The sequence below is a fragment of the Xenopus tropicalis genome, chromosome 8 (genome assembly GCF_000004195.4).
Source record: "Xenopus tropicalis strain Nigerian chromosome 8, UCB_Xtro_10.0, whole genome shotgun sequence".
NCBI lineage: Eukaryota > Metazoa > Chordata > Amphibia > Anura > Pipidae > Xenopus > Xenopus tropicalis.
In genome coordinates this window covers 129071560-129086015 of record NC_030684.2, presented here as the reverse complement: position 1 = coordinate 129086015, position 14456 = coordinate 129071560, and the positions used below count along the sequence as shown (strand labels likewise).

Genomic DNA, 14456 nt, shown 5'->3' with positions numbered 1-14456 from the left:
CCATATGTATGGGTGCACATAAAGACGTGGCCACCAAATGCCCCAAAACAGGGGCAATGCATAAGGGCAATTTCAGTTGAAATTTTGGGGGCTGCACTCTATGTGCACTTCCTGCAGTTTTTCAGTGTTAACCCCCCTACCTGTAAAATAACCCCCACAAACTATATATTTCTGAAAAGTGCACACCTTCAGCTATTCAGAAACACCACTCTCCTCTTTCTACATGGAAAATTGTGGCCGCAGTCCCTTGCAGAAGTCAGCGCTTTGGTCAGAAATCAAGAAAAAAACAGATACAAACCTAGATTTCTCCCCAAAATCTCCATGGCAACTACCAAAAACTTACTAAACATCAATCTGCAAGTTCCCCTGAATAAAACGATACCCCATATGTATGGGTGCACATAAAGACGTGGCCACCAAATGCCCCAAAACAGGGGCAATGCATTACAATGGGGCTGCAATTTATGTGCACATCTCAAAGTTTTTCAGACAAAATTGCCCCTTACCTGTGAAAAAACCCATATAAACTATACATTGATTAAAAATAGACAACTTCAGCTATTCAGAGACACCACTCTCCTCTTTCTACATGGAAAATTGTGGCCGTGGTCCCTTGCAGAAGTCAGCGCTTTGGTCAGAAATCAAGGAAAAACCAGATACAAACCTAGATTTCTCCCCAAAATCTCCATGGCAACTACCAAAAACTTACTAAACATCAATCTGCAAGTTCCCCTGAATAAAACGATATGCCATATGTATGGGTGCACATAAAGATGCAGCCACCAAATGCCCCAAAACAGGGGCAATGCATAATAATGGGGCTGCAATTTATGTGCACATCTCAAAGTTTTTCAGACAAAATTGCCCCTTACCTGTGAAAAAACCCATATAAACTATACATTGAAATAGACAACTTCAGCTATTTAGAAACACCATTCTTGGTTTTCTACAGGCAAAATTGTGGATGCAGTTCCCTATACAAGCTGGACTTTAGTCTGAAAAAAAATATAAAGTTAGATTTCTCCCCAAAATCTCAATGGCAACTATCAAAAAACTTGCTCAGTATCAATTAGCAAGTTACCCTGAATAAAATTACACCCCATATGTCTGGTTGCACATAAGTACATGGCCGCCAAACCTGAAAATGCATAATATTGGGGCTGCACTCTATGCACCCCTTGCAGTTTTTTAACTTTAACCCCCCCCCCCCAAATAAACCCCTAAATTGTACTTTACTCACCTATTTCAGTTTAGCGGAGCATCTTTGATTTGAGTTCCATCTTTCCTGTGGTGTTATGATACCAGTTTTTTGCTTCTTCCTACACTACTTTAGAAATGACAAAATCTGCACCACATTTAGAAGGATATTTGCCAAAAAAATCAATAGTAATTTGGCCCATAAATGATGCAAGTGTCCTTAGAAGTTGCACTAAAGGTGCCAACAATAAAGCTTGGGGCATTAGCATCAGAGATAAAATTATGTGCACCATTACGTGCCGTGCAGCAGTCACCAGTGGCACACCAGTATTACGCAAAGTTTTTATATTTAGAGAGCCACTGCAACTTGTGTAACCTAACCAGAACATACAGTAGATATTCAATTTGTACTACAAGCACAAAAAACCGTAATGTATCTGTCATCCTGTGCTCAAGAACCTTTGCAAAAAACTTAAGGCCTACACTTACAGTAGTTAAATGCTGCCCAGAAATACAAAGTATATAATACAAAACTATGCACAGATAACTGCGCTGACAGGCATGCTTTTGAGGTGCCAGTAAAAGGACTTGTGGCATCAGCTTTAGAGATAAAAACATCTCATTGATTCATCACACACCACAAGTTTTATCATGCGCCCTGTCAGTCACCCAGCACCTCAGTTCGCTATACCAACAGCACAATACAAGTCCTACCCCATAACCAAAGAAACACTGCAACTAGCCTGAATAACCATAGCTCAAACACAAAAATCTGAATGCCCAAGAACAAGTCTAAACAACCACAAGCTACAAGCACACACTGTTTTTCTGACAACCTGTGCAAAAAACAAAATCACATACCATAAAACCCTACTTTACTAAAAAAAAAAAAAACTTTTGCCAATAATATGACACACCTTACCAAACTTTTCATCACATATATCTATAACCTAGTTATAAGTAAAGTACGGACCTGCCAGAATAGATAAACTCAATAAATAAAAAACAGCGTCACTTTGCCAGCACAGCTAAGTTTGGAGGCCTGCAACCTTGTGCATAAAAACCTAGAACATGCCAAGTCCACTATTCTGATATGCTAAATCCTTATTCCACCAACAAACCCAGAGAACCATAACCTACCTATAAAAACACAAAATTCAAGTCCTCTCATAGTGTACCACAGTATGGTACACTTCAAAACATGGGTGGAAACACAAAGCAGGCTTGCTAGGACACTTGGGACAATAATACCGGACATCTCGCCTAACACCCTTGGAACGGCAAACCTTACATTTTCTCTGGGCATATCTTTTATTAGGTGTTGGTGGAATTTGTGCTATAAAATGCTTACCCACCATTCGGGCAACATTGTCATTACCTGGCATGTCAGGAACCTCCTCTACATCACCAAACAACAAGGCAGGGAGCAACTGCAGCAAATAATTATAATAAGACAATCTGGGGCCTGGTACTGCCGCCTTGTAAACGACATAAGAATTATAAAGGGCCATTTGGATCATATAAATTGCTGCTTTTTTGTACCAGGCCCTGGTTTTTCGGGTGGCATTATAATAATGTTGTATTTGGTCGGATTTATCAACACCACCCATATGCTTACTATATTCTTTACTACACAGGGGCTTTGTTTTTGAGGGCCTACCGCCACTTCTGTGTTGGACAATCATGGTCTCATCGTGGATAGTAGTAAGCATAAGAACAACTTTGGTGTCTGAATATTTTATGGCCAAGAGCTCATTGCTTCTTAGAGCATGTACTTCTCCACGCTTCAGTTTCTTATCCAGCAATTCCCTGGGCAGTCCTTTGCGGTTACGGTGGACTGTGCCGCAGGCTGGGGTGTCCAAAGAATTTAGGGCTCTAAATAAAGGGATGCCTGTGTAAAAGTTATCCACGTATAAGTGGTAACCTCGGCCCAGCAGTGGAGTTATGAGCTCCCAAACAATTTTACCACTGGTAGTCAAGTCAGTGGGACAACCGGGGGGGTCCAAATTAGTGTCCTTTCCCTCATACAGCATGAAATAACTAGTGTAGCCCGTGCTGCTTTCACAGAGTTTGTAAAATTTAATCCCATAGCGAGAACGCTTACTAGGGATATATTGGCGAAATTTTAGGCGCCCTTTGAAGAGCAAAAGGGACTCATCTACACAGACATTTTGGGAGGGGGTGTAAACCTCTGCGAAGCGCTGAGACAGGCTATCTATAAGGGGCCTCAATTTATAAAGCCTGTCATAACCGGGCTCATTAGGGGCAACAGCCGTTGTGTTGTCGTTAAAGTGAAGAAACCGCAATAAAATTTGATAACGGTTTCTTGCCATAACGGCTGAAAAAAGAGGGATGGAAAGGACTGTATTGGTATCCCAGTAGGAAGCTAAAGAATTACGTTCTACGAGTCCCATTGCCAATGTAAGAGCCAGGAATCTTTTTATTTCGTTTATATTTGTGGGATACCATGCCTGGGCTCTTGAAAAACCCGGTAAAGGGTTGCTGGCAAGATACTGCTCAGCATACAAATTTGTGTAACGGACCATGTCCTGTAGGATGGCCTCTGTAATATAGAGATTAAAAAAATCTATAATTTCAAAATTAGTGGTGTCCACACTGAGGCCAGGGACTGCAGTGAAAGGGGGAATTTCAGGGACATAATTACAGGGAGGCCCCCACGCAGGCTCTCCAACTGCTGCATCAGTGCTACCCTCACCCTCTTCTACATCCATGGGTACATCTTGGGCACTACCACTAGCCTCTGCCTCTTCAGCAGTAAGCGTGCCACCACTACTAAACTCTGCGCTAACCGTGTCACTATCGTCTATCTCTGATTCCTCAGTAGAGTGGTCAGATGGAACATACTCAGACCCAGAATCGCTAAATTCTTCTGAGCTGGAGTCCATGCAATACCTAGCAGCTTCCTCTGTGCTGTAAAACCGTTTGGCCATTGTGCCAGAAATATACAGACAACTACAAATCTAGCAATCAGCAGGCAAAGTCAAAACAAGCAAGCAAAAAAAAAAAAAAAAAAAAGCAAGACAACACTTGTAATGATGTAATAATGTAATAGGAGAACACTTGTAATAGGAGAAGCTAGAAAAAAAAAACTCACTGTAACCTTTTGATAAACTCAAGCCAGCAAGAGATGACCAGGAGTTAACCTTTGGCAATAGAAACTACCAGAACAATCTGAACTTAGCACCTCTGGACCTTTCTAGAACAACTGAAATCAAATGGAATAAAACCACTAAAAGCAATCAAAGAACAATAATTGCAATGAAATCAGTGGTCAGAGCCCTGGATCCACTAATGTCACTGCAAAAGCAACCTTTTTTGGGGCACTAAACACACAATAAAGAACAATGCAAAGATAAAACACCATAAAATCAGTAAAACCCAATAAAACCACCTAAACCAACAGAAGAACAATAATTGCAATGAAATTGGTGGTCAGAGCCCTGGATCCACCTATGTCACTGCAAAAGCAACCTTTTTTGGGGCACTAAACACACAATAAAGAACAATGCAAAGATAAAACACCATAAAATCAGTAAAACCGAATAAAACCACCTAAACCAACAGAAGAACAATAATTGCAATGAAATCGGTGGTCAGAGCCCTGGATCCACCAATGTCACTGCAAAAGCAACCTTTTTTGGGGCACTAAACACACAATAAAGAACAATGCAAAGATAAAACACCATAAAATCAGTAAAACCGAATAAAACCACCTAAACCAACAGAAGAACAATAATTGCAATGAAATCGGTGGTCAGAGCCCTGGATCCACCAATGTCACTGCAAAAGCAACCTTTTTTGGGGCACTAAACACACAATAAAGAACAATGCAAAGATAAAACACCATAAAATCAGTAAAACCGAATAAAACCACCTAAACCAACAGAAGAACAATAATTGCAATGAAATCGGTGGTCAGAGCCCTGGATCCACCAATGTCACTGCAAAAGCAACCTTTTTTGGGGCACTAAACACACAATAAAGAACAATGCAAGGATAAAACACCATAAAATCAGTAAAACCGAATAAAACCACCTAAACCAACAGAAGAACAATAATTGCAATGAAATCGGTGGCCAGAGCCCTGGATCCACCAACGTCACTGCAAATTCAGCACCCAATAGCAATACAAAAGTTACAGTGCAATAAAAACAGAAATCAATTATGAAAATGCCAAAAAAAACACTAAAATGCAACCAAATAAATCAGATAATTATAGAGCAAGATCAGAAATAAAGTTTTAGTAAAAAAAAAGACTGCCAAAGGAAGCAAAGAAAGAAAGAAAAGAAAAGAAAGAAAGTTTTTTTTTTTTTTTTTTTCTAAGTGTAAGTGTGTGTGTAAGTGTCTGTGTGTGCTTTGGAAAGTTGTAAATAAGTGTGTATGTGTGTAAAAGTGTAATAATGACAAAGATAGAAGAAGAAATGGAAAAAAAAAAAAAAAAAAAATTTTTAGACAGTTGAGATAAAATAAGCAAAATAAACAGTGGTTAGAGAGTTGTAGTTCAGCTCACACAATGCAGGCAGGCAATCAGGGCGACCAATCCAGCAGGAAGGCAGCAGGAAGGCAGCAGGGGGGCTCCAGCAGTCACACGTGCACAGCAGGAGTGAAGAGGCGACGCGGGGGCGGCGACATTTAAAGGGACAGCAGTGGACACGTCATCAATGCGTGTCCACTGCTGTCATTGGCTAAGGGACCGGATCGGTGCGGCTGGGCGACCGGATCCGTGAGTATGACCTTACTTGCTCGTTGCCTAGGGGGTTGTGCAGGCTTTACAAGCGCTGCGCTGCTTTAAAAGCGAGCGCAGCGCTTGTAAACCCGAAAGTGCCATAGGACGTAGATTCTACGTTCTATGGCACTTTGGTCCTTTAGTGCCTAGGACGTAGAATCTACGTCCTATGGCACTAAAAAGGTTAAAGAATAAATAAACATGGACTAAACAAATAGGTCAGAAATGCTGTACCTTATGTTTTGGGGTTCTGTTCCAGCACTCACAGCCCTTTAGCAGGGAAGGTCCCCCCCCCCCCCATCTCCTTTTCTGCTGATTCCCTGCCCATACTCAGGGCTTAGGGGCCCACTCACTATATCCTGTATATATACACAATATAAAAGCTACAATACAAGGCTCATTAGTAAATAATACAGATAATTTGTAAATGGCAGCTTTGAAACAAGTGCAATTTGCATCAAAATGTAATAACCAGCCCTGTAGCATCAGTTTATAAGACAGGTCAACCCCATTCTCTGCATGATCATTTGCAACAATCCCTAAGATCAGCTTCTCGACAGCTGCCCAGAGAGCACTGAGCATGTACAGTGTCGCTGACACTTCCAACAGATTCCAGTATGGTGACACCAACCATGAGACTTCAGTTTTAGCACTTATTTTTAATTTTGTTGCTTATAAATATGTCCAGGGTTTCAAGCATTCAAATTCCGTTCTGGTTTTCTAAGTAGCCGTTAGGTTGCTAGGATATTTCAGCCTTAGTGACCAGATACAACTTAAAATTCCAAAACAAAAACCAGCTGCAAATTGTCCTATAAAGGCTTATTTCAAAGGGTCAGTAACACATTCCAGGTTTTTAAAGGAATGTATCTTCTATGGGTGCCTCACCCTAGTTACTGGATCCCCTGTAGATCCCCGACACACAACTAAATCAGCTTCATGAGTAAAGTTTGGTGGGGGAAGTACAAGGTTATGAATTGTTGGAGGACAAATATAGGAAGTGGCCCAGTCTATCAGAACACTTGGCTGGGCCCAGTACTGGTTGGTAACAGGGGGGGGGCAACTATAGAGGTAAAGGTTAAGGATGGCAGTGTTTATATCAGGCATAGTGATCCTAGTGGAACATGGCACTTTGGGGTGAGCTACCCCTTTAAATGCAAGTATACAACATAAGTAATGTTTACTACACCCTACAGCCCTAGAGGTTAATGTGTGTATTTTTCCATGCAGACAATATTTGCGTATGTAAATATACAAGCGGGTTCTACCATGTTGCTAACCGTGTAATAAACGTAGGTGTAATCTGCCATCCCGAAAATGTCTCCAACGAGACAAGCTACAGAGACAAGGGCACGTTTTGCGTCACATAAGATTCACTTTGCAGACATGTTATGTCGGCATAAAGCAAATCCACAGGGAGTTACCTTCAAGCCTAGAAAGGTAGTAGCTGAGGCTGAAAAAAAGACACCTTTTGCTCCAAATATTTATGCGCTGACAAAAGCACCTGCAAGGGGGAAATGTAAAATAAAATACAGCCGTTGATTCGTAGTTAATTATACACAATGTCACCAGTTTAATCAAATGTCCTCGGAAGAAGAGAAAATTATAAATATACATATATTGTGCACCACGGCTAGAGAGCCCTCGGTGCAACCCCTGCCGGGCAGTTGAATTTCATTGCTTAAGGGCTACGCGCTTCAACCTTAGTGTCATTGGCTGGTAGAGGGGATGCAGTGCTCTTGTGTGCTGCTCTCTATGCCCCAGAACTACAACTCCCAGAATTCTTATAAAGCAGGGGTGGGCAATCTATGGCCCGTGGGCCACGTCCGGCCTGTTTGGCTTTTCCTAACAGAGACCGCAGTCCCAGATTGCTACTCATGCCTTCAGAAAAGTTAATAGCAAACCTCACGCTTCTGTCTTTGACTTGGCGTCAAGACTGCATGTAAGCGCAGTGACCCTGCTGGCCGGGCCCGGCCCGTCTGTCAAATTTTAAAAGTCAATGTGGCCCCTGAGCATAAAAGTTTGCCCACCCCTGTTATAAAGGATACTGAGAGTTGTAGTTCAGGAGCAGATTAAGAACCGCAGACTGTCTGTCCCTCTTACCAGATTGGTCCCATGAAATATTTATTTCCCTGTTAACCCGCAGGGCACCAGAGTGGTCGATGTTTGTGTGTGTAACAGACTATTGTCCCTGGTTAGGCAATGGAAAAGGCTGGGACATCATCAAACAGGAGTGTTAAAGCAGTGTGCATAATAACACAGGGCATGAAATAGCTCATTAACACAGCATGACAGGGCAGACCTCCTGCGGGGGCTCAGGGGTGAATGACGCAGATGAATGGCAAAGGCTTTGTCCTCATCGCCTGACTGATGACTTCGAAGCAGGCTGATAGCTTTCCCCAGACCGACCCGGGAACCCGGCCGATTGCACTTCCTCCAGGAAACTGAAAGGAGAAGGGGGATATGGTTACACAGATGAATAGAAAGGCGGCAGAGTGTTCATGGCTGCATTGTGTTACCTATAGTGGGTTACTGGCACAGCTGGAATAAGAAATAATTCCAAGCAACAAGTATGGCATCTCTGTACTCAATACTAGAGCGGACAGGAACAGCGTGATGGCTATTTATATTGGAAAGGAAGGGAGTCTATTTAGGAATAATGTAAAAAAAAAAAAAAATTACGTTTGCCCCAGGTCCAATCAAAAAACAGTATAGGACAGTAATATTTGATAAGTCATGGAGTAGTTAAAGGTGATGTAAAAACTAAAGCAAGCTTGGTCACAAAGCTCTTGCACCTTTGCCCTTTAATTTCATAGTTTTCAGTTGTTAAAAACTACTAGCAGTCTGATACTGCTGATATCTAGCGGTCGGCTCAGCGGCTCCCAATATGATCACTTGGCTCAGGAAAAAGTACATAAACGAGTACAACAGGCCCAATGTCAGATTGGTGACCGGAGGCAAAATGAAGCTTGTGGTCGACTGCTTACATTCAGCGTCTGACTGGGTCACCGGGGTTCCGGGAAAAATCCCAGTGGGCCCTGGCGGCCCAGATCAGATTACGCCCAGGGCATTCCCGCGATCCGCCATCTCCCTAGCCCGATACGCTGCAGGTAAGTTTCTTTTAGGAGCACTCAGGGGATCCTGCTAATATTCCCTTTAATTCATGCAATGCAGGGGTCCTGTGTACGGGTATAGAGATGATAAACTCCACTGGGGCAGGGCCAGACTGGTGTATAATCCCTGTGTAACGTCAGTGCTATATAAATAAAAGGATAACCATAACATCTAGCAGGAGGCACAGTGACCTGGATTAGGATATAGTGATGTCATTCCAAGAAGGAAGAGGGGGGGGAAGGACTCAAGCAGTGAGCTGGACTAGAAAATGCTGATGCTGCTTAAAAATCCCTAGCACACTTATTGCCAATAATTTAGGGATGCACCAAATCCGCTATTTTCGGATATGGCCAAACCCAGAATCTTTTGTAAAAGATTCGGGCAAATACAAAACCAAATTCTAATTTGCACACGCAAATAAGGATAAAAAAGGGTGATAAAGAACCGCGCACGTAGTGTGCGGCAGAAAATGATCAACTTCTGTGTCTATGTGACAAAAAAATCTTTACGGATTCTGATTCAGTCCTCCCAGGAGCGCGGATTCCGATGAATCCTGCTGAAAAAGGCAGAATCCTGGATTTGGTACATCCTTACAATAACTAGAATGGTTTTAAAGGCAAAGTAAAAATGTAATGTAATAAAAAAAAAAAAAGGCACTAGGGGTCATTTACAGTGCAAAAGCACACCCCCTAGTGTTCATTTACCAGCACTGCCCCCCGGGGTTATAGCTCTCTGAATGGAGTGCCGACTCACAAATCCAGTCCTTCTTGTAGAGAGCAACGCTGCGCAATGTGCTAACTTGAGCCTTAAAATAACATTGAAGGTAGGGGCGGGAGAGAGAAAGATGCCTACATGCCCCCCACTGCCTGCCCCTGTTGAATCCTGAATTTACTGGTCACCTGTTTAAAAGCAAAAATTACCCCTGGGTAAACTTAGTGCCTTTTATTACATATATAATTTATATTGGAAGCAGAACATTGTGGGATTTTTACTTTTCCTTTACAACCACTTTTATTACAAATGGGGGTCAGTGTATATATATACACGCCATAATTCAATAAAGAATTTGCTTATGAACTTTATGCCGTGAGTGCCGTTTATGGCGTGAATATGAGGATTGATGTGCACCCGGCTCGTGACTACCTGTATTGGTGATTTCTACACACATATATATATATATATATATATATACACACACACATACACATACATTATATATATATATATATATATATATATATATACACGTACGTACGTACGTACATATATACATACACACATATACTTAGAAAGGAGACAAATTCTGTTTTTATCAGGAAATCTCAATCCCCATAAACTCATAATGAGCTTTGCCTTCCCCTTGTCCAAGCTTCCTAGGGGAGGGACATCCCTGCATAACTTCAGCATGATGCAGAAAATGACATTCTACGTACTTTATGTAATTTGCCATTCGCCTTTCATTTTTATTTAGCTTCTTCTTCATTGGAATGTGTTCCCTTGGTTGCTAGGCGTACTATATAGAGTAGAAATGTTAACAATGTGAACCCCCCCGCAAAAATAAGAAAATTGTTTATATTACTTCCATCTGTACCAACGGGGAGGGGTTTTTTTTATGGTTTTTCAGTTATTTAGCTTTTTGTTCAGCAGCTCTCCAGTTTGGAATTTTAGCAGCTATCTGGTCGCTAGGGTCTTGTTTACCTTAGCAACCAGGTGGCGGTTTGAATAAGAGATTGGAATATGAATAGGAAAAGGACTGAATAGAAAGATATGAATAAAAGGTAACAGCAATAATAAAACTGTAGCCTCACAGAGAAATAGGTTTTTGGCTAAAAAGTTAACTCGAAGGTGAACCACCCCTTTAATATGCTGAATTCTAGTGAGGACATTTGTACAGGGAGTATGTTCCCAGACGCACGTGTGTGTCCTACAGCTGTATGTCTGTGGTATAATCTAAACTAGGAATAACAATCAGAGCGGGGGGATTAGAAGGTTCTTATGAAGGCAGCTTGGGACAATACCTGCTGCAATCCCCTTGTTGTGCCATAAGGGATCTGTAGTAATCCAATAGGGAGAAACAGCAGCCAAGGTGAACTGAAAGGTTCTCTTCTAAAGGGGGGGGCTTAGTATTTATAAATATATAATGCATTTTCTGGAAAAACACATTATCTAGAAAGTTTAGAATTACAAGAGGGCCATCTCCCATAGACTCCATTTTAATCCCTGTTATAATAACTACCTGTACTTGATCCTAACTAAGGTATAATCCTTACTGGGGAGGCAAAACAATCCTATTGGGTTTATTAATATTTAAATTATTTTTCTAGCAGACTTAAGGTATGGAGATCCAAATTATGGGAAGATCCTGTATCCTGCATTCTGGATAATAGGTCCCATACCTGTAACATGTGGCCCCTTTCTCCTTAATAGCAAAGCATTTATATGATTTATTTTCTGCAGCTCCCAGTCCTATAATGGCTAATTTAGCATGAAAATAACTATCCTAACTGTAGGGATGACAATGTTTTGTAGTGGTTTTATTTAAAAAACATTGGCACTAATCTAAATTGCAAATGCAGTCTATAATAAATTCAGTAATAGAATATAAAGGATTTTGTTAACCCCTTAAATAATGCAGCGTTTGCCACTACAAATTTGAGGGCTCATCGACTGACAGGCGTAATACACAGCGACCAATTACATATTTGCTTATAATGTACACTGATTGGTTGCTATAGGTTTCTGCAAAGGTGCACTTTTGTGAATGAATGAGCATATGTATCCACTGGTTAAATGGCCGTCACTGAAGAGAAGCTATATAAACAAGAGCCATGCCAGAATACAAACAGATATATACTGTATAAGGCTGTTATGTCTAGCTACCTACTGCTCCCAGCATTCCCTGACAGTCTAAACAATACAATAATCCCCATTCTCACCATCCTGTCTGCAGCAGCCTGGCAATGTCCCTGGCAGGCATCAGTCCCCCTACAGTTACCAGTTTTATTCCACAATACTAGGCGCTGAATGCCTTGACCCCATTACACTGATCAGGTAACGTGAGACCCCGGCTCTCTGTTTGCACGTGATGACAAGCCTGGAAACTAGAGCATGAAATGGGGCTCCGGTGTCACCCGAGAGGTGGCGTTCGTTACACAGCACAGTTTGTCCCTTCAAATAGTAGAGCCCTTCGGAAAAGCCTGCCGGGTTTCCATTGCGGTGTGAGAACAGAGATACAGAGGGGGCTGAGGAGGTGTTAAAGGGGTGAAGTGCAGTGCATGGGGGGAAAAAAACATAAGAAATGCGATTCCTGCTGCAAGGACGCAATATCTTGTGCCACAAAGCAGAGTCTGCACCCTTAGTAACAGGGAATGCAGTATACCCCCGCTTATATTCTCATGCACAATTGTGGGAGGGTGGTGCAAAAAGAAAATGTGACTAAAGAAAGTATCGGTGCAGTCGGGCAGTTAATAAGCAGCACTGCCACAGGCAAAAAACCCAAAACTAAAAGTTTGGTAACTCTTTAAAGTTGCATCTGTAGCTACAATACATATGTGCTCTCCGTCTGATGGCCCAGGGGCCACATACAGCCTTTTTACTGTCCCTCCAAAGTTTGTGTCAAACACAAGGCCCACGGGCCGAATACGGGTCCTTCTGGCTGTTTTATGTGGCCCCTGGTGACTGTGCCTGACCATGCAGCACCAATCGCCAGGCTGCACTGTGCCTGACCGTACTGTATCTTAATAAAAAATTTGGCTGACGTCTTAGCCTGTGTTTTAGATTTCTACCCCTTAAGTGATTGAGTTTGACACCCCTGTTATAGAGCGTAAGATTTGACACTATCCTTTCATGCAGCCCATAACAACTTTAGGGAGTGGGATGTACATGAAGGGATAGTGACACATTTCAGTTTTTAATAACAATGGGACAATATGCCCTTAGAAACCTACCTGGCATCTGGTTGAATATACAGAATGACTGATTATATTTAAAACCTATTCAGAAGAAGTATACTCAGTACACTTGCCTCATTCATTTCCTTTCCTTTCTCTTTTGTGTCTCTTTTCCTTTTTCTACTTTATAGCCATTTGTAATTTGAAATTAAATAAATAAAACAAAACAACCTGGCGCTAATCTAATGTGTCCAAACCCTCCTTGGCTTTTCCATTTCCAGTTTCTAAAGCTGGTCAGTGACACAGCTTAAAGCAGCGCTATCTTAAGAGTGACATTGGGCTTGGGAATGGGGCAAACCCTTGGCAGGAGGGGACACTGTTTACATTTGCACTCCAACCTATTAGGACTTTAACCAGAGATCAGTACAGGGGCTGCTGGTAGGGGGCAAAGACTGACAGGCCAAGGAACTGTTTACATTTGTCCATCAGCCCATTGGGGCTTTGCCCTGCACTCAAGTCCAACTTCATTCCTGAGACCCTGATGGGAGAGTACCAGGGCAGCGGAGACAGACATACAAATATGTCTACGGCGCCTGGAGACAGACAACCCTTTTTCGAAGTCATGAATGAGAGCCTGCTGCATTCCTATTATTCCTATATCTATACCAACTAATCATAACGTTAGAAAAACACGTGACCTCATGGAGAACCAGTAACTCCTTCTGACTCCTCACCTCTTAGTGTTATGAATGGCAGTTCCACCTAGCACGATACGGACCCCTGGTGTTGTGCGGTTCAGATTATAAACGGCAAAGGCTTCCTCATATGTTGCTCCTCCAACCATAAACACAATGATGTCTTGAGGCCTGCAGGGAAGAACAGGAATAGTAGATTATTTTTTCAGCAGGGCAGTAAGGTGAGTTGGTAGCATAGCACAATCCCGTCACACTGCCTCCTCCCTAATAATCACTGACTAGCATAGTTGAAGAGTGGGCGGCTTATATGTGGGTGTAAAATTCAGGACCAGATGAGGGGAGACAGAGAGATAGAGAGGACGTGCAGGGAGGGGGGAGCACTGGATTTCATGCAAATCTGTTCCTTCCTGGAATTACTCACTTTGATGTGTGCCAGCTCGGTGCCATGCATTGCTCCGTAAACAGAGCGGAGGATTTGTTTGATTTCATACTGCTTATCCGTGTGTTGATCTCTCGAGCATTAGAGAATGTAACTGGCTCATACGTGCTTTTATTATTCATGCATATGTTATCGGCTCAGCATACAACACACTTTCATTGGTCAGGAAAGCCCTAGCCCTGGGATGTCTAGGTGGGACTGGGGTCCTGTGGCACTATCTGCAAGTTTGTATGTTCTTCACATGTTTCCTCTAGGAACTCTAGCTCCCTTCCAGACTTAGCTTTATTGGCTTTGAATGATAAACAATATCTGTAAACTACTGAGTAAATGTGTCAACAATATATAACTAAGGGCTAATTATGCTGCTAATCATGTAG

General features: G+C 42.1%; 2 protein-coding genes across 2 annotated transcripts in view; both read right to left on the bottom strand.

Moving 5' to 3' along the window:
- plekho1 (pleckstrin homology domain containing O1) overlaps positions 1–1262 on the bottom strand; it is a 58709-nt gene extending 57447 nt beyond the window's left edge. The window contains exon 1 of the mRNA XM_002938461.5: positions 1241–1262. The gene's annotated coding sequence lies outside the window, so the exon portion shown is untranslated. The remainder of the gene's footprint in view (positions 1–1240) is intronic.
- A 6228-nt stretch (positions 1263–7490) lies between these two features.
- The window catches only part of vps45 (vacuolar protein sorting 45 homolog), a 38934-nt gene continuing 31968 nt past the window's right edge, over positions 7491–14456 (bottom strand). Inside the window, 2 exon segments of the mRNA NM_001079036.1 lie at positions 7491–8385; positions 13680–13811. Of these exon segments, the coding sequence (NP_001072504.1) occupies positions 8298–8385; positions 13680–13811 (220 nt within the window). The 3' untranslated portion in view covers positions 7491–8297.